Raw genomic sequence first — 26,507 nt, 5'->3', positions numbered from 1 at the left:
GCGAGAAGCACAGACATAGGCAGAGGGAGAAGCAGGCTCCCTGCGGGGAGCCGGAAGCTGGACTTGATCCCAGGACCTGGAGATCAGGACCTGAGCCAAAGGTAGACGCTAGACCACTGAACCACCCGGTTGCCCCAATGGCTGCTTTTTCTTGATTGCTGCTTGGGACGAGTGCCCAAGGCCGGCATTATGTGACTTTTTGCTAATCCCTCATTTTTATTTTTTTATTATTTTTAAGATTTTATTTACTTATGAGAGATACAGAGGGAGAGGCAGAGACACAGGCAGAGGGAGAAGCAGGCTCCATGCAGGGAGCCCGACGTGGGACTCGATCCCGGGCCTCCAGGATCACGCCCTGGGTTGAAGGCGGCGCTAAACCGCTGAGCCACCGAGACTGCCCTAATCCCTCATTTTATCAAGCTTTTCAGACTTTTGAGACAGGGAGAGATACCAAAAACGTGCTAATGGTATTGTGGACTGGGACTAATACAACTGATGATACTCTGGAAAAATCATCCATAGGAAACTCTCCTAACAGACCCAGATCTTAGCTTCGCAATTCACAAATGTGGTGAGGTACTTTTGGCTTGTATTTTAGCTGGTTGCCTCTTTTTGGACCTGTAATTGCTCTCACCGCAGAGGCAGTGAATGGAGAATTCTCCCTAAGGTCAGCGTTTAATTAATTTCCCTCGCTCTGGCTGCTATAGTACTCCAGGCATCGATCCTTCTATTAAGATTGCGTGGAGGTTGCCAGCGTTTTGGACCTCGGTCTTCCAGGGACTGCCGGGAGTCTCCGAGTAGGGAGGTGGGAGGGGCCTTGTGCGGTTTACTATCTGGGTGGGCGGTGGCCCGAGGCGCGGGCCCTGTGTGCTGACTAGATTGGGCCTTGCCCCTGTCCATCATCGGAAGGCTGTCCGTGCGGATTGTTTTGCAGTAAGATTTGGAAACTGAACACTGCCTATGGAAAGGAGGGAAGTAAGGGGCGGTGAGGGTAAACGTTGTGTGTGCTTCCCCACTCATTGGATGGCTGCCGTGTCAGTCAAACCCTGCCCAGCTCTCGTTGGCTGGAAGGCTCCGGGCAGGTAGCGTGGCCGCGGTGCTGCCCCCTCCCGAGCTGCGAACGAGGCGTGTGACGTCTCAGACTTTTGTTGTTGGGGTTTGGGCCTCATTAATTATTCATTAGGTACTTGAAAGGGCCGCAGTGATTGGTGGCTGAGAGGCCTGGTCGATTGTTTCTTAGCTAGAAATACGTGTCATCTTCTACGCGGCTGGAGAAGTTTCGCATAAATTATCCGAAGAGGGCCGGGGCGGGGCCGCGCATAGATTAGGCAAATGCGCCGAGGAGGGAGGGGAGGCCGGCTACGAATTAGCCTAAGTTATTAAAGATGGCGGCGGAGCGGAGTCGCTCCCCGATGGACTCGCCGGTCCCGGCCTCTATGTTCGCCCCCGAGCCCAGCTCCCCGGGGGCGGCCAGGGCCGCGGCGGCTGCTGCCCGGCTCCACGGCACCTTCGACTCGGACTGCAGTGAAGACGGGGAGGCGCTCAACGGCGAGCCGGAGCTGGACCTCACCAGCAAGGTAGGCCCGGCCGCCGCCGGCGGCTCTGAGGGGACCGGCGGGCGCTGAGGGGACAGGGCGGCGGGCTGAGCGGTCTCCAGAGCGACGGCGCCGGCGGGGGCGGGAGGGGCCGAGCCCGCCCACCTGCCGGTGGCGGGACGCGTCCGGGGCTCCCGGCGAGGGGCGGCCCCCGAAGGCCGAGCCCCGGCGTCCTCTCCCGGCGGCGCCGACCCGGCCTCCCGCCGTCCGCCTCCCGCCGAGATCACAGCCCCCCGGCTCCGCCACGTGGAACCGGGGCGCCCGACGCCGACGCCCGCGGCGCCCTGCTCGGCTGCCGGCCCTCGGCCGTGCCGCCTCCGCGGAGACCTAGGTGGTCCTCTCCCGGCGCTGGCCGCGGCGGCTGAGGAGGCTGGGCGGGAGCAGGAAGGCGGCGGGGCTCTTCCTGGTGTCGGCGAGGAGCCGGAAAGTAGTTGGCCAGTCCCGGAGAGGGGTCTGAGGAATCCCTTCCCAAACCAAAACTGAAAGACGAGCAGGACGCAGAATCTGGCCATAGCAGGAGTGGAACCTCATGTTGTATGAATGAAATAATGAAGGACCTCTTAAATCGGGGCCGCCGAGCTTGTGAGAAGGTAGGCGGGAAGCAAGGGCTCGGCTTCTGCTTGGCGCTGTAAGGATGGCAAAGTAAGTGTAAGATGTGGCTGGTGTCTTGAAGGTGCTTAAGCGTCGCGAAAGGAAAGAATGCCAACTTGGGAGTCCGACAGGGCTGGGTTCCCTAACCTGCCACTTAAAAGGCTCTGTGACCTTGGCAAAGTTTCTTAACCTCTTCGTTCTCCAACTCCAACATTTTTAAAGTACAGATAAGCGGGGTTTTTTTTTTTTTAATGTATATGACGTGTTTAGAAAAACAAAACCCAAACAGGCCCAAGATGGGGTCATTTGCCCCTTAGATTACAAACCAGGCCTCGTAGCTTCCCCCTCTCCCAGGAGTGAAGGTTTTTGGTCAGCACTAGTAAGATAGTCTGCCGGATAATCCCTCCTGTCTTTCCCAAAGGGAAGGTAACCTTGCCTGAAATTATACTTTTTTTTCTTTTGCTAATAACCTTGTCTCACCCCCTTTTTGCCTATAAAATCTTTCATTTTTGTATAGCTACTTGGAACTCCTTTTCCTTGCTCAGTAAGATGCTGCCTGATTGATGAATTTAGAATAAAGCCAATTAGATGCTAAAATGTACCCAATTGAATTTTGTTTTCTAACAGACATGTAGTACAGTGCTCTGATACATACTACTCAGTGAATGTTTGAAATGAACTGAATAACTGATAATTCCCTGTGCAGATTAAATAGCAGCTGATGGAAGATAGAACACCAACAGGTACCTCCTACCTGTTGTTGGATAGTTACAGTAAAAGATGTTTGTGAAGCATTGAAAAAATTTGTGATTTTTCAACATCTCTGGTGGCAAAACTGCCTTAAGAAACTTAACCCAAACAAGAGAACTTGCCTTGCAACCTGAGTGGCCAAGTTTTGACTCTTCTTTCCCTCTAGTCTCATTTGCCTACTTAGAAACCAGCTGTCTGCATTGTAACAGTTTTCCTGTCTGACGTCTCTACTGCCACAATGAGAATGGCCAACCTCAAAGAGAGGGATGATCAGAGGAAATGTGTGAGGTGATGTGACATGATGCAAAAGACCCAGACAGACAGCACCTAGGTTACAAGTACAAGCCCTAGTGAATCAACTCAGGAGACTGTAAGAAACACACTTGATTCAAGAGCAAATGAATTAGATGTCAATTCATGGTCAAGGTGCTGAAGAATCCTGAAAACACAGTGGGAAATTGCAAGGCAGAGATGCAAAGAGATTAGTACCTTCATTTCCTGACCAACTTATTTAATGTTCGAGGATAGGAAAATGTTACTTCATCACATAGTTGGGGAAGTCCTCCTCATGGTTTTAAAGTTTAGAAGCTATATGTATATAAATTTTGATGATATTAAAAAGAAGAACTGACAATGTGGAGAGGGAGAAGGGGTGTGTTGAATAGATTGCTTCCTGAGTAAAAGAAGACTAGAAGCTGTAAGTTTATACACTTGCTATAATTAGCTGTGGAGACCGAAAGTTCTGAGAGCTTTCAAAGGGAGAAACAATTAGTGGTCTGTAGTGGCTAGTTTCATCCAAGAAGGTTTTTCTAGGAATGATTGGGTGAAGGAAACTAATTTCCACTTATTGAGCTGTGGACTAGATGCATTGCAGGTTCTCTTACTTGGCCTGGACAATGTCTTTAGGATGCAAGTAGTATAAGCTCTATTTGTAGATTGAAAAATTGAGACTCAGGTTAAGTTCTTTGTCCAAAGCTCCACACAAGTAGTCAGAGGATGGACTATGACACACCTATCAGTAAATGGCTTCCCCAAATAAGTAGTTCATATTTTAATATTATTGGCAGAAATTTGCAAAATGATGGTGCTAATACCCATCTTAGCGGTAATGGTGTTTTGTTGATGAAAATGAGTCTTGCAGAAGCTTTAACTGCCAATTCCTAAGTAATCAAGTTAGCCAAGGCAACATGGAACAGAATTCTTTGGTTATGATAAGAACAATTGGCCACAGGGGGAGGGCATGGCAGTGTATAAGATCTCTGTCCTGTGAACTGCAAGCTGCAAGTGGAAGACTTTTACATGTAGGTAATAAAGCAGTGCTCATCAGTTTCTGCCCACAGTCCAGATTCCCAGTCATTATGGGTCCTGTGCCTCATGTTAAGCAGCAGGAAGCAGGCTCCTCACACCCTCTTTTCTGTGGGTTGCGGTTCAGACATACTCATTTTAATACATCATATAACTCAAATTATAAAGGCTTAGGCTCAAAGTCTATTTCTGGAGGGGCAGAGAGGGCATGAGGGGGCTGTGTAGCTATTTTAGATCAAGGTGTGGTGGGATTCGGTCAGGGTCTTTGGTCAGGCTATTGATCTACTTTGGCTGTGGTGCTCTTCTAGTAAGTGTGGTCTTAAGGCTTTTGGTTTCTCTTCTAGCTGGTTCTAGTGAGCCCTACATCAGAGCAGTATGACAGCCTACTTCGGCAGATGTGGGAGAGGATGGACGAGGGATGCGGAGAGACCATATATGTCATTGGGCAGGGATCAGGTGAGCATAGTTTTCCTTTCACTTTATTTTTAAAAAATTATTTAGAGCACATTTTCCCTCTTTTATTGACTTTCTGTTCATGTGTCTCAGTTGCAGTGATTCTTTAGTTTCTGCAGAACTGTTTGGGAGGACATAAAAGTACAAAATGATAATGCTAATTCCCACCTTAGTGGTCATGATATGCTTGACTTCAAAGATTCGCATTCCAGGCGGTTTTACAGATGCTTCTTTTCTATCTCCAGTAGTCTGAATTTGCATAAAGGGACATTTGCACAAAACAAGGAAATTTCTTAACTCAGGTAATAGAGCAAGTCACAGTTAGGTCTACAATTAAGCCTTCCTTGGACAGCTCTAAATTTTCCCTCTCCAGTCCTGATTTACAGATTCCTTTGCTACATATTGCCTGTTTGGCAAAGAACCTTTGTGATTCTTCTTTATGTCTACAGGAAAGGGACACAAAATTTCTGTCTTCAGCAAGGCTACCTTGCCTTAGACCACAGTGACCATTCAATGTGGATAGCTGTGATAACAGAAGTCCTCTTTTTCTCTCTCTGAGATCCTTTCAGACATGTAGCCTTGTTATCATTCTGGAAGGGGCTGATTAATGTCCTCCAACATGCTTATTCCATTGTAATGGGGCCCACTGTTTTAGAGGAAGGCAGTCCTCACTGTAGATTGTATCTTGAGCTTTTGTTTTTGGGGTTTGGGGTTTTTTTGTTGTTGTTGCTGCTGCTGTTGTTGTTGTTCCTAGTTTATGTCCTCAATACAAGGCCTACTTACTCTTGCTTCATTATAACATTACCTTTGCTGAAATGGCAGCTGGGCTTGTTAACGCTTTTGAATTCAGCTACTACCAGAACTTGTTTCTGTCATCTTTGTAGGAAGCCCTGGTAGACCTTGATGCATCTTTAAAGGAATAGTTCTTTGCTGAACATAGGTTTTGAAAAGGCAGGTAATAATTCTTTTTAGTCTAAAATGGAGAAAATCTGGAAATCATTCTTTAACTATTGACATATATCTATTAAGTATCTTCTATGGAGAAAAAAAAAAAAGTATCTTCTATGGGCTTGATACTGTTGCAAGGTACTTCTGGATACTTATAATCTAGTCTCTGCCCCAGAAAGAAAGATAGCATATACATAGATAACTTCAGTAGAAAACAGTATTTGGAAATGCTGCAAGACTGGCACATAGAAGGGCTTGATGTCCAAATACTGCTATGTCTTCCTTTGAAATGCTTCTTCTATCTATCCCTTCCATTCCATCCTTGCTGTCACCTTCCCATTTCGGGTCTTATCACTTTAAAGAAAGCTTGGTCAGAGAGATAGGCAAACTGAGAGGTTGCCTTGCCAAGAAAGGGAGGAAATTGGTCAGCATTGTCAAGTGCTAGAGATAGCAAAGAGAGTCAGGTTCAGAAAAAAACGTGACTAGGAGATTGTTGGTAGCCTTGTGTTCAGGTGCACATCTGGCCTGCTGTAATAGGATGAACCACCCCAAGGCCACTTCTTGCTTGTAGAATTGAAGAAACCATATCTAGATCAGTTTTGACAGTGTTGGGACTGTTCTTTGATGATCTAGATTCTTAAGACCCCACCTCTTCCCCCTCATTCTTTAATGTGGACTCAGCGAATTTTACCATGCCTTGGCAACCCACAACTAATTAATCCTCCAATGGCAAAGCGTAGGAAAATGTCATATATTCATTATTACATTTCCTACACACCCAGGCATTATCTTTGCATCTACCAATTGGGCGCTATTACGTTCATAGTGACTCCTTCCTGCTGGAATTCTTGAGAGGGAGAAAGAGATCATAACTAGTTAAACAAGTTGAACATCAAATAAGGGACTAAACCAGACACAAGGCCCCCAGGGGTCAGCTGAATTACTGACTTCCTGTATAAGTGCTTCACCTCTTTGTCACTTCCTTCATCTGTAAAATGGGGATAATTACTTCCCCACCTTAACCTCAGAGAGATTTGTATGGATAAGTTATGTGTTAGAAAATTCTAAGCAGAGTAATGTGCTCTTTAAGTATACATTCCAGGGACGCCTGGGTACCTCAGTGGTTGAGCATCTGCCTTCGGCTCAGGGTGTGATCCTGGGGTCTCAGGATCAAGTCCTGCATTGCGCTCCCTGCATGGAGCCTGCTCCTCCCTCTGCCTGTGTCTCTGCCTCTCTCTCGGTGGGTCTCTCATGAATAAATAAATAAAATCTTTAAAAAAACAAGTATACATTCCTAATTTTATTTTTTTTTATTTTTATTTTTTTATTTATGATAGTCACACAGAGAGAGAGAGAGAGAGAGAGAGAGAATGAGAGAGGCAGAGACACAGGCAGAGGGAGAAGCAGGCTCCATGCACCGAGAGCCCGATGTGGGATTCGATCCCGGGTCTCCAGGATCGCGCCCTGGGCCAAAGGCAGGCGCCAAACCGCTGCGCCACCCAGGGATCCCTACATTCCTAATTTTAAAAGAAGGCAGTCTGGTCTGATAGTTCAGGGTCTGGAGCCTGGTGGGTCTGCATTTGCCTCTTGGCTCTTTTTGTTGTTTTAAAATGGGGTTAATAATAGAATCTGGGCAGCCCGGTGGTTCAGTGGTTTAGCGCCGCCTTCAGCCTGGGGTGTGATCCTGGAGACTCAGGATCGCCCACCTCAGGCTTCCTGCATGGAGCCTGTTTCTCCCTCTGACTGTGTCTCTGCCTCTCTCTCTCTCTCTCTCTGTGACTATCATAAAAAAAAAAAGTAATAGAATTTATCCCATGATGTCATGGTGAAGATTAATACTTGATATACGGTAACCATATAAACGTTACCTAGTGTTAGTAATTGCAGTAGTAATTTTTTAAGGATTCCAGGTTATAGTTGATTTACCATGAGGTTTCTTTCAAGAACCACCTTGTTCATTTTTCATATTAAGTCATGGCTTTCTAAGAGCCAGCTACTATATTAAAAATTCAGAGAACATAGGAAGTATGTTAGATCATTGTGGGGGAGTCAGGAAGGGCATCAAAAAGGAGGTGCCCCTTGAATTGATACTAAAGGGTTAATAGGAGTTTTCCAGGTAAATGGAGGCGATAACGAGTGAGCAGAGAAAGCCACATGCACAAAGGCACAGAGGCATTGGTTATTATGGGATATTTGGTGGACCAAGAGGGGTTCTGTTTAAGTCTTTAACAGATTTAACAAATTGTTTAAGTTGTTTATCTTAGAGAATGAGTGCATGTTCACGTAGGGGTGAGGTGGAGAGAGAGGAGATAGAGAATCTCAAAGATTATACTGCTGCTGAATGTGAAGCCTGACCCAGGGGCTCAATCTCACAACCCCGAGGTCATGACCTGATCTGAAATCAAGAATTGGACAGACACTTAACTGACTGAACCACCCACGTGCCCCTAAAAGTGATTCTGTAAGGTGGGAGTATAGAATGTGAGGTTGGGAGTGTCAAGAGGGTAGGCTGGACAGATCACAGAGCCCAGATCTTGATTGTTTTTGAATACCCTATCAAAGAGTTAAGACTTTTATCCTAAAAGCATGTTGAGCAGGAGAGTACATACAGAAAAGGTAAATCAAATGGCAGGACAGAAATCTGATTAGCTTTGGACATGGCTGAATATGTGGCCTTAGGTAATTGGGCCTCTGCAGCTTTTCTCCTTGGCCTTTGTCTCCACTCCTACAGAGTGAGGAATGTCGTGCCTGCTGGAGAAGGGTAATAGGACTGGGAGCATTTTCTAGGAGCTCTGGATAGACAAGATAACATTCGTGATTGCCCCCTTGTTTGGAACAGGACCTGAAAGCCTTTTGTTGTTACAGAAACAGGGAAAGTTGGCTAGAACTTGGGGGTCTGGCAAGAATGGCAAGATGAGCATACTGTCTCTTAGGGACACTTTCCACAAGCCCTTCTCTAACCTAGAAGATTTCCAGAGCTCAGTTGGCCATGCATTTGGAAACTCTTCAGCCAAACTGCTCCCTCTTTGTTCATTTGTTTTGCATTTCGCAAATATTTGAGGACTTGATGGAGGAAAACCACCGTCATGGGGCACCTAGGGAATGTTTGAGCTGTACCCTGTCCTCAAGATGTTTATGTATAGTGGAGGAATATATGCATCCAAAACATTGTTCCACAAGGGATAGTATGTGGTGCTGATGGGCTTTCTAGGGTAGGAAATACATAAGCAAAGGTGTAGAGGAAGTTCAGGGAACATGGGGGATTGTGACTGGGTCACTTGCACTGGGACAATACTAAAGAGGGGGTGTGGGATAAATGGAGGAGGCCTTTAACTAATTGGAACTGGATGCTGCTGGGCTGGGGGATCCCTTCCAAAGCTTTGGGTTGGAAGTGAAAACGTCAGAACTATGCCTGGATTAGGAGCTTAAGCTTGTGTGTATGCAGGATGGGCTGCAGGGAATAGAGCCTGGGTACACTGAGACCATCCAGGGGTCTTGGAGTGATTGAGACGGGACAAGGCCTGAATCAGGCTGGCGGCACCAAATTGGCAACAAAGGAGCAGGGACAAGGACAGAAGGGCGAGGCCTAAAACTAGGATCAACAGGACTGGAGGGATGAGTGTTGAGCTTGGGACTGGGAGGATGGTGGTATCATCAAAAGTAGGGAAGGGAAGGGAAGAACTGGTGGGTTACAAAGAGGAGCCCTTGCCAGAGGAAAAGGCTCTAGGTTTGGAATCAGAAGACCCAAGCTCACACAGCCCCTTGATCCTCTATTGACTCTGAGCCCTCTCTGAATTCTGTTTATCCCACTGCTAAATGGGAACAGTAATGCTTACTCCTTAGGATTGCAGGGAGGCCTAAAATGCTTTGTTAGTGGTGTTAGTTTTTGTGTTTTTTTTTTTTAATGATTTTATTTATTTATTCATGAGAGACACACAGAGAAAGGCCAGAGACACAGGCAGAGGAAGAAGCAGGCTCCATGCAGGGATGGGGGACTCCATCCTGGACTCCAGGATCACTCCCTGAGCTGAAAGCAGACGCTTAACCACTGAGAGACCCAGGCATCCCTGTGTTGTTGTTTAAAAGGGCAGTAGAGTGGTTGAATTTAGATGCCAGACTTCTGAGAGCTATCATCCAGGCCGTTGGAAATTCGGTCTGGAGCTCTGCAAAGAGGGCAGTGCTAGAAATGAATATTTTTGTAGTTTACAAAATGACAGAGCTATAGAATGAGATGGCCAAGAGGAATGTTTGGAAACTAGAAGAAAGGGCCACTGATTGACTATTGGAAAAGACTGGCATTTAGGAAGCAGCAGCAGGAAGAGCCAGCAGAGGAAACAGAAGAAGAAACCAGACAGAGGGTAGAGATGAATCAAGAGAGTTCAAGCAGTACGTAAGCAGAGTGGGAGGAAGGTGCTTCAAGAAGCAAAGGTAGGACAGCCAACAGTGTCAAATGCTATAGGGGTCAAGAAAAGAACATTATTAGATGAGTGGTTGAAGTCCATTAACGTCTTGAAAACTAATTTCTTCTAGAGTCGTCAGAAATATAGTCAGCAGGTGCAATCACTTTTTTGAGATGCTTGGTGGTATAAGGAGGAACAGGGGAGATAGATAGCTTAGTAAGTATGCAGGGGCATGGCAAGAGGGGGTGCGTTTCCTTTTTTGTGGTTTAAGAATGAGCTCATTTGTAAGGGGAAGCATGGAGGGAGGGAAGAGAAAGTGATAAAAGGTACTGCAAGGTCTTTGAGAGGCTGCAAAAGAGAGAGCTGGGAGCATGGTAGGAGATCATCCTATGGAAGGAGCAGAGGTGCTCCGTGAGACCCAGAGGCTGGAGGAAAAGCTGAGGGAGCTGCTGTGGGAATTGAATGACACCATGTGGAAAGCACCTTACATGTATTGCCTTAGAGTAGGCACTTAGTGATTGGTGACTGTTCTGTTGTCTTTCCTTTGGACTCCCTTTCCTTATCCTGAGCTCAGACTTGTGGTTTGTTGCTGCTATTGTTTTTCAGCTGCTTGCTGGATATTTCATCTGAGCTACCTCAGTTAAAAAAAAAAAAGAATCTATCCCTAAAATCATTCTTAAATTTGCTCCCCATTTTCCTTTGATTCCTGTCCTCATTATTTGTTGCCTGGATTACTAGAATTATTTTCTAACCGAGCTCCCCCTTTGTGGTCTCTCGCTTGGCAGTGCACACTTTATATTGCTGCTCAAGACATCTTTCTAACCCACAGCGATCTGATCCTGCTCCTCTCCTGCCTAAACCCCTCAAAGCTTCCTACTGTCTGGTACATATTGTGTTTTTTCTGCTCTCTAATGTCTCTGCTTAATGGCTCCCACCTCTTCCTTGTATGGTCTCTCACCACTTGACATCCTTCTGTCCAACACACTGAGCTGCTTACTGGTCCCTGAATGTCCATGATCTGCTATGTTCCATGCTTTGTTCCTCTGCCTAGGATGTTTTTACTCCTTTCTCTATAGGCCTGTTTTTTATACTTGGTGACCATACTTGGAGTCAGCACCCTGCAAAGCTGTCCTCAGCTTCGCCAAGCAATGCCAGTTGCTCACGCTTTACATTCTTTTTGTCCAGTTCTATAGTAAAGCACTCAAGCTGTATTACAATTAATTAATTTTCTCTCTCTCCTGCTGGGCTATGAGCTCACCAAGGGCACCTGTGTTCCCAGTACCCAGCATGAGGCTTGACATAAAACCTTGGAGAGTTTTAGTGATTACTGTTGAATGAATTAATGAATACCCTGCTGAAAGGGGAAGCCCATGGAACTATTGTTTATTAACTCTGTGTGTGTCCAGGTTTTTGAAAAGCATCAGGTAGAGAGAGCCATGTTCTTCTCCAGTGCCTGGGGTGGGGCCTTTGGTAGGGGTTGTTGACTGGCTGGCTTGTTGGCAGGCTGATATCTGGGCTCTTGTCACCAGATGGAACTGAGTATGGGCTAAGTGAAGCTGACATGGAGGCCTCCTACGCCACAGTGAAGAGCATGGCGGAACAGATAGAGGCTGATGTCATCCTCCTGCGGGAACGTCAAGAAGCTGGGGGCCGTGTGCGTGATTACCTGGTCCGGAAACGAGTAGGAGACAATGACTTCCTGGAAGTCAGGTGAGGAGGCCTCAGAACAGTTCAGGGGCTCTCTGCAGCATGACCTTATCGTCTGAGGTTTTGAGCAGGGAATGGTGATTGAGCCGTTAGCACCTGGCATGTCAACTTTGCTCCTTCCCCTTCTGAGGCATAGAAAGAGTATCCAGAGACATGATAGCTCCATTTTTTATTTCTGTACTTTCCCATCCCTGAATATTTCCATTTGGTAAGAGTGGGTGGCTAGCCATACGCTTGTGGTCATTGTGTGTGGGCTGTGTTTTCTTGCCTATCGGCCTATGGGGCTACTAAAAAACCCAAGGTCTTGGAGAACATTTTGTGCCTCTCTTGGCTTTTGGGATCCTGTCTGGCACCTTTGAAGAGGCCTAGTGGAAGTTAAGAGAGAACGCCCTCGTGACAGGAGCTGAGTTGCTCCTGAATGATTCTTTCTACTCTGGGTGTACCTCCAGGGACATTCTCAATGTGCTCAGCCGTGAATGGTAGGAGCAGTGAGCTAGAGAGGCTCAGGGGCAAGTCTGTCCTTACAGATCCAGTTAACTGGGGTTTACTTTGCTCCCCCACTGACTCTGACAAGGATGTTTGGGTTTGTGTACATACAGGGTAGCAGTAGTAGGCAACGTGGATGCTGGCAAAAGCACACTCCTGGGGGTCCTGACACACGGGGAGCTGGACAATGGCCGAGGCTTTGCCCGCCAGAAGCTCTTCCGCCACAAACACGAGATTGAATCTGGTCGCACCAGCAGCGTGGGCAACGACATTCTGGGCTTTGACAGTGAAGGTAATGTGGTGAACAAGCCAGACAGCCATGGTGGCAGCCTGGAATGGACAAAGATTTGTGAGAAATCCACTAAGGTGATTACCTTCATCGACTTGGCTGGCCATGAGAAATACCTGAAGACCACTGTCTTTGGCATGACAGGTCATTTGCCTGACTTCTGCATGCTCATGGTAAGTGTGAGGCCCTCGTGAGTAGGGGAGGCTTCAGCTGGGCTGTTTGAGGGGTGCTTATATGCAAGTGTTAGAAATCGTTCTGCAACAGAGGCCTGTTAGTTTGGGTCTTTGGCACTGGGTAAGGATGACCAATTTTACAGGGGTGCCTAGTCCTCTGAGCACTATGGCCTTCTCAAGGTGTGTACCTCGATCTCTCTCCTGGTGCCATTTGCGGACCTCTTATATTTCAGAGAGGCACAGAGGAGAGTTTCTCCCGGGGCTTACTTAACTACCTTCAGAAATGTTTCTCCTGGGGTTAGGCTACTCTGTGAAGTTGATACCAGGCGGCACCCTCAAACAAGGGTAGGGCTGGGAAGAATTGGAGGAGAATGCAGACAACAATCGAGAGGGGCCTGAGAGGTGGCCTCTTTCAAAGCCTGAGAGGAGTGTCAGCCAGTCCAAGGTACTTGTGGAGAGGCTGCTATGTGCCTGGCCTCGTGCTAGACCTGAAAATACAGCAGTGAGCAGGGCCACCCTGGGCTCTTATAGAGTTTATGGTGTAACCAGTGGAGATTTTTCAGCAGCAAATCGTGTAGATCACATGAGAAGGAAAGGGAGCAGAGGCTTCTGTGTTGGATCATATTGCAGAGCTTCCATTTGGGTCCCACTGATGTTCCCTGGACAGAGAGTGGGAGTCTCTGAAGCCCACAGCCTTGCACACAGCTTCACAGCTTTCAGAGAGAGCACAAGTGAGCAAGTTTTCCTTTGGCAAGCCCTTCTCCTAGCCCTTCGCCATTTCCTAGTTCCTCCAGCTGCCTGTATTAATAAGTATAGTAAACACAGACATCTGTTGAGATCATAATTGATCAAGTTGCCCCACAAACGCAGGTTCTCAGGCAAATTCTCCCCAAACTGGAGAGTAAAGAGGCAGAGCATATGTGTGAACACTCTTATCGGCTCTCTGCCCAAGGTTCTTGGGATCTCAGCATGATTTCAGCTCCCATATCTTTCAGCATTTCAAGGGGCCACTACCAACTTTACTGGGCTAAGAAAAGCTTTTTGACAAGAAGGGATTTCAGAGGAGGAGCTGTAGGGTATATTTGGGGGAGTTGGGTTTATATTAAGAAAGGTACAGAAACACCAGTCTAAAATGAGCATTTTTCAAACCAAGCTATATAGTGAACAAGGCCAATTAAAGAAAATACCTTCACCCTAGATGAAATGTTATATATTACCTGACTTTTAGACTATAATCCAGATATTAAAAATTTTCTGTAGAAAAAACTGAAATCATTATTACTCCATGACAATTTCCAGGAAAAAAAATCTTTAAAATATATAGACCACAGAGTGATAGAATATTCTCTTATCCCAGTTGGGAAGAACAAAAGCAAGTCTGGGTTGGATAGGAAAGGTGATTGGAAGAAATGGGAAGAATTAGAAGGAAGAGAGAGGTGGTATCTTGGTGTGGGCAGAAAGGGACATGCAGGGGACATCTGTGTCGGGATGGCGGCTCACCTACAAACTGGGATCAAATGAGAGCATTGCTTGAAACCCTTCTGGAACATGTTGTGGCAATTTTAATATAATTTTGTTTTAGCAAATCACTCATTCGTGTGATACAAAAACAAGAAGATACCAAAGGGCTTACAGTGAAAAGTCTCCCTTCCTCTTCTGTCCAGTTTTGTCTCAGGGGCAACCAGTATTTCCAGTTTCTTAAGTATTCTCCAGAGATATTTTGTAATCATAACAGCAAATGTGGATATATTCTTTCCTTCCAGTTTCAAAACAGAAAATTTGAAAGAATAGCACGATGAATACCATAAACCCACCACTCAGATTCAACAGTCATTGACATTTTGCCATGTTCATCTGTATATGTGATGGATGCATATGTGTATTTTTGTTGTTTTGGCTGAATCATTTGAAAGTAGATTATAGGCATTGTGACTCTTAACCCCCAAATACTTCAGCACACAGCTCCTAAAAGTAAGAACTGTCTCCTGCTGTGACAGCAGCCAGAAAGATGAACAAAAGCTCGCTAATACACTCTAATACCTAGGCTGTAAGAGTTTATATGATCTCAGATGTTCCCCAAATGTCTTAACAACTTTGACAGCTGCTTTTTTCAACGATCCATTCTACACCCATGTAATGGTAGCATGCTGTATACACCTTGCTTTTTTCCTGTTCTTAAAAACGTACCTTAGAGATTATCCCATATCAGTAGATAATAGTTTTCTCTTGTCTATAGCACATTTGGTACATTTTGTTCTGTACACTTGTACATGTGCCTTCATTTATTTAGCCAGCCCTTGTGATAATTTAAAACATTTATTGTTACAGGAAGGAATAGTAACAGTAACAAGAACTGCTATTGCCTAAACACCTAATTCATGCTAGTTGTATATGGGAGCTTTGACATACATTATAGTTAAACCTCAAGAGATTCTCTAAAGGGGATGGTATTTTATAGATGAGGAAACTGGGGGCCAACGATGTTAAACTGAATCTATCTTGATGACACTAGACCGTTGTTTCCCTGGACTATCTGGATTTCTTTTTTATTGTTTCCAAGTCTCCTCAGATTTTGGCAGCCCACATCATCAAATCAGAGGTTAAAGCCATCTGTGCCCAGCCCCACAGCTATTTTTTTTCTTTCTTTTGAAAGACTTTATTTATTCACGAGAGGCACAGAGAGAGAGAGGCAGAGATATAGGCAGAGGGAGAAGCAGGCTCCATGCAGGGAGCCCGACGTGGGTCTCGATCCCCCGTCTCCAGGATCATGCCCTGGGCTGAAGGTGGCGCTAAACCGCTGAACCACCCAGGCTGCCCTCATCTACAGCTGTTTTGTTTCTGACCTAAGACTTCTGCCCCATGTGTTCTGTTCTGATGAGGGACTTAGAGATGAAAACTCTCTCTTAACCCAGTCTTCTTTGAACCCATGTGCCCACCCAGCAGCAACCTCTGTCTCTCTTGTCCTGACCGTTCTTTCTTTGTTGGGGCAGGTGGGCAGCAATGCTGGCATCGTGGGGATGACCAAGGAACATTTGGGCTTGGCATTGGCACTCAATGTTCCTGTCTTTGTGGTGGTCACCAAGATTGACATGTGTCCTGCCAACATTCTGCAAGGTAAGTAAAGCCTGCAGCTAGTAGCAGTCTCTGTGTTTGGGACTATCACCCACTGTGGCTCCTTGGTGGTGCTGCCAGAGCTTCAGCCTAGAACCTTCTGCTTTTTTTGTCTGTATTTCCATTAAACCAAAATCTTCTGCTTCCTCCTTTGTTTAGCTCTTGGTCTAAACTCACCCTAGAATTATCTCCTGCTCATTGTTCCTTCTGTTTCCAAATATAGGATCCTTGAGATCCCCAATCTGGCACCTTTTTTCAGATGCCCCCAGGGCCAGGGGGTTGGGTTATACCATCTGAACAGGATATATATGGAGGCATTTGGGCGGAGGGTCCGATTGCCTTCTACCAAAGGTTTCAAAATAGCTTTGCATTTCTCCCTCATTGGTTGCAGATGGTAGAAGAGAAATGGAGAGGTGTCCTTTTGGAATGCCTCATGAATGCTTCTGCAGATGTGTAAATGTCTTAGAGATCCTTTGTCAGATGAATTTTTTTAATCCAGGAAGCAGAATATTCTAAGAAGAACATTGCCTTTCCCACATTCCCACGGGCGACCAAGTCACTTGCTTACAGGATGTGAGTCTTTTAGAGACTCCAGAGAAATCCAACAAGTTTCAGACTCATAACCTTACCCGACAGGCTTTATCTGTGTTCCTTCTACTCTAGTAAGCACATACCCACCCCAAGTTTTGATCCTCCTTTTGCTTCTCCAGGCATGGCATTTAACACTGGTCCGTCCGTCTGTCTCCTGCTTCTCTCAGTAAGGAGTGGACCAGTCTTGCCCTGGAAGCCTGGCCAGAGAGAAAGCTGTGTCCCCCTAATTGTGTTCCATTTCAACCTTTAAGAAACCCTGAAGCTGTTACAGCGCCTGCTGAAGTCTCCAGGCTGCCGGAAGATCCCTGTGTTGGTACAGAGCAAGGATGATGTGATCGTTACGGCCTCCAACTTCAGCTCTGAGAGGTAATGGCGTAGGGAGCAGTCACTGCTGGGCTGGGACAGAGATGGAATAGAAGATTCTGGTCTCAGTACAAGTTCTTTCAGGCTGGCTGTGTTGCCCAGGAGCTGTATCAAGCAACCTAGATTCTAAAGTGCAGGACTTGTTGAGGTTGGAATCCCAGCTGAGGCATCAGTGTCCTTACCTGTGAAGTGGGAATAATATTCCCTTCCTCACAGGGTCCCCATAAGTGTTAGAAATGAAGTATGTAAAAGAACTCAGCTCTTGATCAGGCCTCTCAGTGGTGTCAGGGACAACAGCTCTGTCTGTGTCTGGCTGCTGTGTGATACATACACAGCCATTTTTATAACTGTTATTAGTAAGTTTTTATACTACTGTCTCTCAAAAACTCTAATCATGTATTAGCATTTGGCATTTACTCATTAATGTATACTTTGATTCCATAAATAATTATTGGATGTTCTGTAGCAGACTCTTCATCTAGGCATTGAGGATTCAGAGTTGACTCAGGTATAATCCTTGTTCTTAGGGTGATCACTTCCTTGGTCAGAGATACCCTCTTGATAATAGTGAACTCTGTTAAGTTTGTCCTTTTCCCAGAGTCTTGGGGCTGCTTAGGAGCCATCTGCCCCCTGGCTTGGTCTGTATACAGCCCAAAAGCAGTCTGGCATTTTGGCCTATGGCTTTGTCCTAATGCTGTCTTCAGTACCACTAGGCGGCCACCAGAGGGGGTACGTTTCAGCCGGCCCTGTTTCCATTCATCCCCCGTGCCTGTTCTATGCAGGTCCTATTCTAGGACCTATGGAGAATATATAATTCCTGTTCTTGAAGAGTGTGATTAACCCTGGAGAGGCAATATAAAGGCTGTTGTGATGACTGAGGGAAAATCATATATTAGCTACATGTAACAGACATGAGAAGTGTTCTCTAGAGCTGGGAGGTGTCAGGAGTGCCCATTTGGGAAGGGTTTCCTGGAAAAATCTGCATTGGAAGTGGGTTCTGAAGGAGGAGAGGATTTGCTAGTGTTGTAAGAGGGAAAGAGTTCAGTCAGGAGGATCAGAGTGAAGAAATAAATGGGGAGCAAAAAAGTACTAAGCTTTTAGGAGAAAAGCAGGTTGTCTGGTCTGGCTGGCAGATAGGAATTTGAGAGAAATAAACCTGCAGAGATGTTGGGAGAAGGAATTCCATCTGTATTTTCTGCAGTGGAAAAGTAGGTTAAGAATTTTCAACAAGCATGAGTGTGCTTTAGGAAGAAGAGGCAGAGCCCAGAATGGGGCAGTGGTGGAGGGACCAGAGATGAGGGGACAGATTTCATAGAGAAAACAGAATGAAAGAAGAAAGCCTCGGAGCAGATCTGGGCAGCAGTTGGAAGGCCTAGGCAGAGGCATAGAGGCTGGTGAGGGGACAGCAGGGCCTGTAGCAGCAGCACATGTCCCAGGAGCTCTCTTGCTCCCACCCTGTCACACAGGAGGTGGCCACATGAGCTCCTTTGTCTTTCTCCACCCTCCACTTAGGATGTGCCCGATATTCCAGATCTCCAACGTTACAGGTGAAAACCTAGATCTGCTGAAGATGTTCCTCAACCTCCTCTCCCCCCGCACCAGCTACCGGGAGGAAGAGCCTGCAGAGTTTCAGATTGATGACACCTACTCTGTGCCAGTGAGTGGCTTCTGGTGGACTGAACAGGGTGGGAGGCTGGGTGGGTGTACTTCCTGCAGGGGCATCCGAGCAAGTATATGGTGGGGAGGACTTGAGTGGGATAGACTTACTGGACCCTGGCCTTCTCTGCAGGGTGTGGGGACAGTGGTGTCAGGGACAACACTGAGAGGCCTGATCAAGCTGAATGACACACTGCTGCTCGGCCCAGATCCCTTGGGTAACTTCCTGTCCATTGCTGTCAAATCAATCCACCGCAAGCGCATGCCTGTCAAAGAGGTGCGGGGCGGCCAGACAGCCTCCTTTGCACTGAAGAAGGTGAGTTCCGAGACTAAAAAGAACTCCCCTTGGGTTCATTACACTAGGCTCTGGACCATCTCCAGTTGTCCTGGCTGCTCTGTAAGGCATGAATTACTGACCTCACTTTTATAGGTGAGAAAACTCAGGCTCTAAGAGTCCAAGTGACTTGGCCAGAAACCCACAGCTAGTAAGTTCTAGAGCCAGACCTTGAACCTGGGCGTGCCTGCCTCCTAAGCTCTTTTCCTCCTCCTAGTGTCTGAGGTGGGTGCCCTAAGCTCAGTGGTAAGGGTAGAAATACACCTCTCTCTCCTGCAGATGGTCCGTCCATGTAGGATCCTTAGGGTCCATACCAAATCCTCCTCCTAGTCAGCCTTCTATCCCTGGGGGATTTGGGTAAGTGCTAGCTCTGAGGACACCTACCTTCCCTCCCAACCACATTAACTGTCAGAGTGGTACTTTCCTAATTCCCTCCAGTAGTCCTGTTATGTTTGCCTTGTCCCTTCCACCTGAAAGCTTGCCTACCCCTGCCTTCTCCACCACTTAATTCTTACCCATGCCAATTCCTGCCCCCTAGTAGCAGTGTTTAGGCTTCCCAGATTGCACTCAAGTCAGCCTTGTGTTGTCCATCCTAGAAGGCCTGTGTCTAGTGCAGTGGGAGGGCAAGGCTGAGTGGGGGTGGTCTTCATTCGCAGACGGAACTCCCGGTCCTCTGAGACCAGGGAAGAGAACTACTGGGTATTATTATCCCTGACATCTGGGATTCCTTTCTTCTTTCAGATCAAGCGCTCGTCCATCCGCAAAGGCATGGTGATGGTTTCCCCACGCTTGAATCCCCAAGCCTCCTGGGAGTTTGAGGCCGAGATCCTTGTCCTCCACCACCCCACCACAATTAGCCCACGCTACCAGGCCATGGGTAGGTGTCTGAGAGCACTGCCAGCCTAGCCAGTCCTCTGCTCTCGCTCCCCCAACAAAGTGCTCCAGCTACCCAAACCCCAAGGTTTTAGCGGCAGCTAAGAGTTGTGTCTCCATCCTGTTTAGTGATGCCCGTTCTGTTCTCCCCATAAGCTACAGTGTTAATTCAGTCCTGCAAATGTTAACTGAATGCTTGCTCTGTGCTGGGCTCTGGAGAGCCAGACTTGCCCTCAAGAACCTCACACACCTTCCTTCAGCAAATGTCCTCTGAATGCTGCTGTGTGCCAGGTGGTATTGCCAAGGTGCTGGGGACAGACACAATGCTTGGCGAGGGCTTTGCCATTAAGAAGCCAACAGTCTAGAGAAGGCACACATGCAAACAGAGTGCCCTGTGTTAAAGAACCAGGACCGTGGGTCCAGGGACAGGTGGGATCTAACTGAGTGTGTGCAGCAGGGTCAGACCTCAGAGCAGATCTCCAAGTCACTTGGCCACATGTAGCCCCCTGAGGCCTTTAGCTGACCATAGCTCAAGCATATTTTATGCTCTCACTCCTGTCTCCTGCCCGGAGGTCACTGGGCAGCTCAGTCCTATTGTGATCCCCTGGCTCTTTTGGCAGTGCACTGTGGGAGCATCAGGCAGACGGCTACCATTCTGAGCATGGACAAGGACTGTCTGCGCACCGGGGACAAGGCCACTGTGCACTTCCGCTTCATCAAGACTCCTGAGTACCTGCACATAGACCAGCGTCTGGTGTTCCGGGAAGGCCGCACCAAAGCGGTGGGCACCATCACCAAGGTACGGCCAGGCAGCCCTCCTTGCCAAGCTCCAGGAAGCACTGGGGGGCCGCTCCAGTTTCAGACTGTGAGCACAACAGGAGAAGCCTGCAGAATCCCCCTAATTGCCAGGAACCGAGGCACTAGTTCTGCCTTGCGAGAACTAGAAGAGTGCTGAAGGGTGGTCTCGGTACCACCCTTGAATGTTGGGATAGCTAGGGGGCCTAGGCTTGGGTTCCCTTGGGGCTTGAGCTGTTTCTTTTCTTTCTTTTTTTTTTTTTTTTTTTTTTTTGAGTTGAGCTGTTTCTATATCCTGGAGCCCACTTCATGTCCTCTGAAGACTTCACCCACAGCCTTGGGGGGCGGGGGTGCTTTTGGTAGAATGGTTTGACTCTTACTCCAGTACTCCAAACAGCCCGTGTGAGATTTTAGGATCAGCCTCAGGGTGGCCTTGCCTCTAGAACCCTCTTCCTCAGGCCCATTCATGCAGACCTGAGGGCTGTATGGTGGGTAGATCACATCCTTGAAGACCACTTGCCTCTGGGACTGGCTGACAGTGGCAGAAGCTGCCGGCACATGCTGTAGTACCCTTGGGGGTACGGCAGTCCTTCCCCCTGCTTTGAAATTGAACTGGGGCTGCAAGGGAATGATCTAAATCAGTCCCTCCTGGGTGGTAGCTCTTAAGATCCCTGATAGCCACACTCTAAATGTTTCCAGATGCTGAACATTCATTTGGTCTCTTTGGGAGGCCTGAAGTTAAAACTTGCCCCAGGCTCTTATTTTAGGGGCAGTAGGAGAGATGCAGTTGATACTCTGAGGAGTTTCAGCCAGCATAGCAAGAAAGCCTCAAGTTCGTTACAGGGTTCTGGGCAGGCTAGACTCCAGCCTAGGAGCTAGACTAGGTAGGAGATAGCCAAGATGCACAAGTGGTCTGTGGGAAGAGCAGCTGCAGCAGGGACTAGGATGGAGCCAGGCTGAGGCAGGTGAGTCAGCTGCAGTAGGCAGCCCTGAGACACTGAACAGGGATGAGAACATCTGTCCATCCCACTGTCCCTGTCTTAGCTCCCTTGCTATCCACCTTGCTCAGGACCAGCCAGGCCAAGGAGTGGGAAGTCCTGGGGGTGTAGGGCCTGGACTGCCCTGCCATTGTCACTACCTGCAGCTACAGCCTCATCCTCAACTCCTTGGCTCCTCCAGCTCCTCCAGACCACCAACAACTCCCCGATGAACTCAAAGCCCCAGCAAATTAAAATGCAGTCAACAAAAAAAGGTCCCCTGACCAAGCGAGAAGAAGGAGGCCCATCTGGAGGGCCAGCAGTAGGGGCGCCCCCTCCTGGAGACGAAGCTTGCTCTCTAGGGGCTGTGCAGCCAACCTTGTCCAGCAGTCTCCAGCCACAGGTAAGTATGCTCCTTGGGCCAGTCTGGTCCCCTGACCACTTCAGGGTGGGAGTGGGAGGGTGGCTGTTACTGTAGTTGGTGGAGGTAACAGGAGTGTTTCAGGCACCCTGTGTCTAGCTCCCATGTCTGCCGTTCATAGCATCTCCCCCAACTCTTGGCACCTAAGTGCTAAGTGTGCACTATTTATCTGTTAGGGCAGTATTTTCCAGTTTGACAATGTGGCCTACATAAAGTTGATTTAGTTGGTCCTGATTAGGATTTGGTATTAATGAAACAATAGGAAAATGCCAGGATTTCTGTCCCCCAAATAAGGGTGTGTGCAGTCTGTGTGTGGAGTGGGATGTGTGTGTGGTGGTCCAGAAGGTTGTTGGAAAGGCACTGCCTTAGGGGGTCCTTCTGGGCGGGGATAGGTGGCCTTAGGCCCCATGTCAGTGTGGTTCTCACTCAACGTCTCCTATCCCTTGGTTCTATCCTGGCACCCCTTCATATTGCTCCTTCCAGGGTCTTCTCCATCTGATCCCTCTTTGGAGAGGGAAACTTCTGTCTGGACCTGTTCTTTCTGTTCTCCCACATTGAGCCTTTCTCTTTGCACCTATGGGGGGGGAGCAGGTGTTGGTTCCTCCTCACTTTGTGTTTCTCTGAATGGCTCCGTCTCACAACCATTGTCCCATGTGCCTTCCTTGCTAGGAAGGCAGGCTGGGTGCCGGCTCCATCTGATAGAGGGGGAGTGCCATGCTCCAAGTCATGTAGTAGATTACTGCTCAGCGTAGCTGAGACCGTCCTACCTGCTCGCTTTTCTCCTGCCCCTCTGCTGTCCTGCCCTGCTCCCAGTGGGCTACTACTTCTCAAGCTCCTTCTTTCTCCCTTTCAGCCCAAGCCCAGCAGCGGGGGCCGGCGACGGGGGGGCCAGCGTCACAAAGTGAAGTCCCAGGGGGCCTGCGTGACTCCTGCCAGCGGCTGCTGAATCTCCCCTGGCCCACCCCCACCACCCAAGGGATCCTTGTACTCTGGCCACTGTTCCACCAGATGAGCCAAAGCAGCTCTGACTACCACCCGCCCTCCCCCAGGCCACAGCTGGAGCCTCATCATTCCCCACTCCTCCACCACCCCCATTTTCCAGAGGGGTTGTAATTTATAAGCTGAGGAAGGTGGCCAGACTTCTGGAGGACTGACCATCATCCACCTTCTTCCCTGCCTTCTTCCTTACTCACATTTTTTGTACATCTGGGCCCTTAGTTTTTATTCTTTTTATTATCTCTTTCTCTCTCTCTCTCTCTCTCTCTCTCTCTCTCTCTAGTGTGTGTGTGCACGTGCGTGCATATGTGTGCGTGTGTGTGTGTGTGCGTGTGTGGTATAGAAGTGCAGCCGGTCAGGGCCCTGGCAATCTTTCTCCTTTTTTCCTCTATGAGCTGGCCACCAGCCTCCAGGAGCTGGCTGCCTGCCCATCTGTCCATCTGTCTGTGTGTCTCTGACAACTTTTAGGGGCTTTCAGGAGCTAAAGAGCACCCTTGTCTCCTGTGCTTGCCGTCCTCCCCTGTGCTCACTCCTCTGCGCCCAGAGCCCTCCACAGAGCCGGACTCGGGGCTTAAGGGCTTCATAAGTGCTGCTACCAGAGCAGGGAGCATGCCTTCTGGGACTAGGGGGGCTTTCAACAGAATGGAGAGTAGTGGCCTCCTTTTTTCCCCTCTCTCTTCCTTTTTTCCACCCTTAAGCCCAAAAACAGGTAATGCCAAAAGCTCTTAAGCTGTAACCTGTAGATGTGTGGAAGGGAGTGGCACTTGGATTGTAGGACCCTCCTCCCTGCCCCTAACTCTGACCCTTGCCACTGACCCAAAGACAGCTTATGGTTTTCTTTCCCCTTGGAGACAATCCTGTGTTTGCCTGGCCAGGCCAGGGCAACTCCTGCTTTGCTGATTCTGAGCTGGAGGCTCTGGCCCTTGAACTTTCTACGAATCTTGCTGGGTTTTGGGGCACTGCTGACCTAGACTAGGATTGGCTTGCTCTGGGTCACACTCACCAGCACCTCCTATTGGTGGGGGTGCGAGGTGTTCCTTTGAGCCAGGCCAGGACTGGAACACCTCCTTCCTCACTATAGCCCCACTATGTTGACCCAGCATGGCTGCTATAGGAGCACAACAGGGAAGGGCCTGAGCCCCAGTTTGGGAAGCCCCATTTGGGGTGTGGGCAGGGCAGGTAGGAGTAGTGAAAGATTCTTTCAGCTCCAGCACAGACCTTCATTCAGCCCTCTAGAATATTCACTGCCTGGGGTGGGGGTGGGGTCAGAGTCACTCAGGCCAGAGATGGCAATGTGGGGTCCAAACCAGACTGGCCTGAGCTGTGGCCAGAAGCCCTCGGTTTAGGGTGGACTGGTGGGTGGAGATGTGTTCTTTCTAGCCAGGGCAGACACCCAGCTGGCTGGGTCCTTCCTCAGCCTTGCCTCCCTCCCATCCCTGACCTTTCTCCATTCTTCCTGCTTCTCGACTTCTGGTTCCCCCCCCTCCCCTCCTTCCACCTATTTCCAGTTACCACTGACCCATGGCCATGGACTGACCAGACCAGCACAAAAAATAAAAGTTTGTTCCAAGTTGATGGTGTGATGTTCCCTGCCCAGACCCTCCAGGTGGAGGTGCTGCTGTGGGGAGCGCTGGCTGTGCCTGCCCTAGAGCCCCCACCTGCGGAGCAGGGCAGGGTTGGGAGGAGCCCAGCTTCTCTCAGGCATATGCAGGCTCTCTGGCAGATGTGACACAGGACAAGTTGCCAGTCTTCCCTGAACTTGTTTCCTCATCTAGATCGAGAGGTAAACAAATGCCTGTGTTGTGGTGGTTGTGAGGGTCAGTGAGAAACTGTGTGGTAAGGCTCTGATGTGACCTGCATGTGGGAGGTGCCTTGCGGCTTCCAGCTGCGCCAGCTCCTGAGTCCATGGGGCAGTGGGCAGGCTTGAAGGGAGAAATATGTTGGCCTGTCTCTCAGCTGTGGCTATGCTGTGCTGGATGTCTCCCTCACTCATGTGCTTTGATTTTGAAGCTATCATCTAGGAGAGAGATGGTGTTCCATTTTTCTAGGTTAGGAAACAGAATCTCAGAGGAGCAGTACCACTAGTAGGCATGTCTGTTCCTGCTGCATCAGCCATTGGTAGGCAGCCGCTCCGCCCTGTGTCCTTTGGCCCCCGTCTGCTCCTTTGTGTGCTATTTACTTCTTGCTTTTTGACTCTGGTTCTGCTTATAGGGATTGTTGCACACTGGTGCCTTCATAAGAGGAAGGCTCCAGCATTGAGTACCCCTCTGCTCTGTCCCTGTGGCAGGTGCTGTGGGGTGCATGTTTCCACAGGACTTCACCAGGGTGAGACCTTGTTTGGTTTGAACTCTTTTGCTCCTAAGAGCATAATAACCCCTTTTTTTTTTACATTTGGAAGCTCTGGCATCTCCCCTGGCCTCTGCCCTCAGACACACAAGAGGTTGGTCTGATCTCTCTGGTCACCAGGCCTACACCTGCTAGCAGGGGCTGACTGAATACAGTGTTTTACTGTCATTAACAGGGACTCCAAGGTCCTCTACGGGTCTCAGCCCCACCAACTCTCACTTTGGAACAAAACACCAGCCCTTTTGTAGCTAATAATAAAGTTGTTAATTGATTATCTCGAATAGCCAATCCTGACCTTTCTGTGTGTACAGCTAGCATTTGTGGCGTCTTTAGTTCAGTTAGGACCCCTGTTCTGTTTTATTGGCCTCCCTGCTGCAGAATAAGGTCACAGGAATATGCCACAGTGCAAGTTTGGGGTCATGGGACATGCTGTGGAGAAAATGGTGTGAGAGCTGTGCCTGGAGGGTTCAGTAGAATTTGAACATGTGCAGGTGTGAAGAGGGTACATGTCTGGCCCAGAGGGCACAGCCATGTTCCAGGCACTTGTTTAGTGGTGAAGCTGGGGTATCTCCTTTGTTGAGAAGCAGTTCTATATGTAGAGCAAGTGTTGAGTGAAGTAGGAAAAATGAAGTCACTGGGGGTGAGCCATAGGACCAGCTCTTTCCTGGCACATGCAGCTGAGAAGTTAACTGGCCCAAGGCCTCAGGGCTGGATTTATACCACACCTCTTACTCTTCTGTGGCAGTTTATCCTTAACCCCTCCTTACTGGCCTGTCCCCACCTCTTTTCTCAGCTGTGATGGGGACCAGCCCTGGGTCAGGTGCCATAGTCAGGAGCAGAATATGTTGGGAAGTGTGGTTGTGAAACCACCCCTGGCCCTTTAAACAGCTCACTAGAGGCAGTGAATCTGGGGACATATTTGCAGGAAGGGCCAGGACCTGTTCCCCTAAGCAGACAGGTTCTGGCTCTTCAGGGAACCCGTCTCCTTGTGCCATCCCAGCACAGGTACAAGGGACAAATGTCCAGTTCCCGCGGTGGAGTCCAGTTCCGTACTGAAGGCAGACGTGGTCAGTAGTGAAACAGGTAAATTCTTCTACCTTCTGCTCAAGTGGCACCAAGAGATGCAGGAAAAACTGCCCACTTCATACTGAGATGTCCGTGAGGGCTAATAAAGCCACCTCCCTTCTTCTGCTAGCCCTTGAGCCCAGAATCAAAGAGTAGGGCCAGCCTCAAGCCCATCTTGTCCCCCATCCCAGCTGGGTTGTAGTGGAGAAGCCTGGGTTTCTAAAGTTTAGGAATAAGTCTTTGAGGCATTGTTTTGGTGCAGAGTTCATTCTCTTGTTTTCC

The 26,507-nt window shown here is 48.5% G+C and overlaps 1 protein-coding gene across 5 annotated transcripts in view; it reads left to right on the top strand.

The window, feature by feature from the left end:
• GTPBP1 (GTP binding protein 1) overlaps positions 1-26,478 on the top strand; it is a 28,124-nt gene extending 1,646 nt beyond the window's left edge. The window contains exons 1-12 of one of the 5 annotated variants that reach the window (XM_055328778.1): positions 381-1,577; positions 4,586-4,697; positions 11,572-11,752; positions 12,349-12,697; positions 15,688-15,811; positions 16,651-16,765; positions 18,275-18,419; positions 18,552-18,734; positions 19,494-19,629; positions 20,246-20,424; positions 21,600-21,800; positions 26,161-26,478. In XM_055328778.1, coding sequence (XP_055184753.1) covers positions 1,386-1,577; positions 4,586-4,697; positions 11,572-11,752; positions 12,349-12,697; positions 15,688-15,811; positions 16,651-16,765; positions 18,275-18,419; positions 18,552-18,734; positions 19,494-19,629; positions 20,246-20,424; positions 21,600-21,800; positions 26,161-26,235 — 1,992 coding nt within the window. In that variant the 5' untranslated portion in view covers positions 381-1,385 and the 3' untranslated portion in view covers positions 26,236-26,478. Of the gene's footprint in view, positions 1-380; positions 1,578-4,585; positions 4,698-11,571; positions 11,753-12,348; positions 12,698-15,687; positions 15,812-16,650; positions 16,766-18,274; positions 18,420-18,551; positions 18,735-19,493; positions 19,630-20,245; positions 20,425-21,599; positions 21,801-22,671; positions 25,435-26,160 lie in introns of those variants that run through there. The other 4 variants (XM_055328777.1, XM_055328779.1, XM_055328780.1 and 1 more) reach the window with 4 other exon arrangements.
• Positions 26,479-26,507: the final 29 nt, after the last annotated feature.

Source organism: Nyctereutes procyonoides, unplaced genomic scaffold (assembly GCF_905146905.1).
Source record: "Nyctereutes procyonoides isolate TBG_1078 unplaced genomic scaffold, NYPRO_anot_genome, whole genome shotgun sequence".
Classification (NCBI taxonomy): domain Eukaryota; kingdom Metazoa; phylum Chordata; class Mammalia; order Carnivora; family Canidae; genus Nyctereutes; species Nyctereutes procyonoides.
This window is presented reverse-complemented; position numbering and strand designations above follow the sequence as displayed.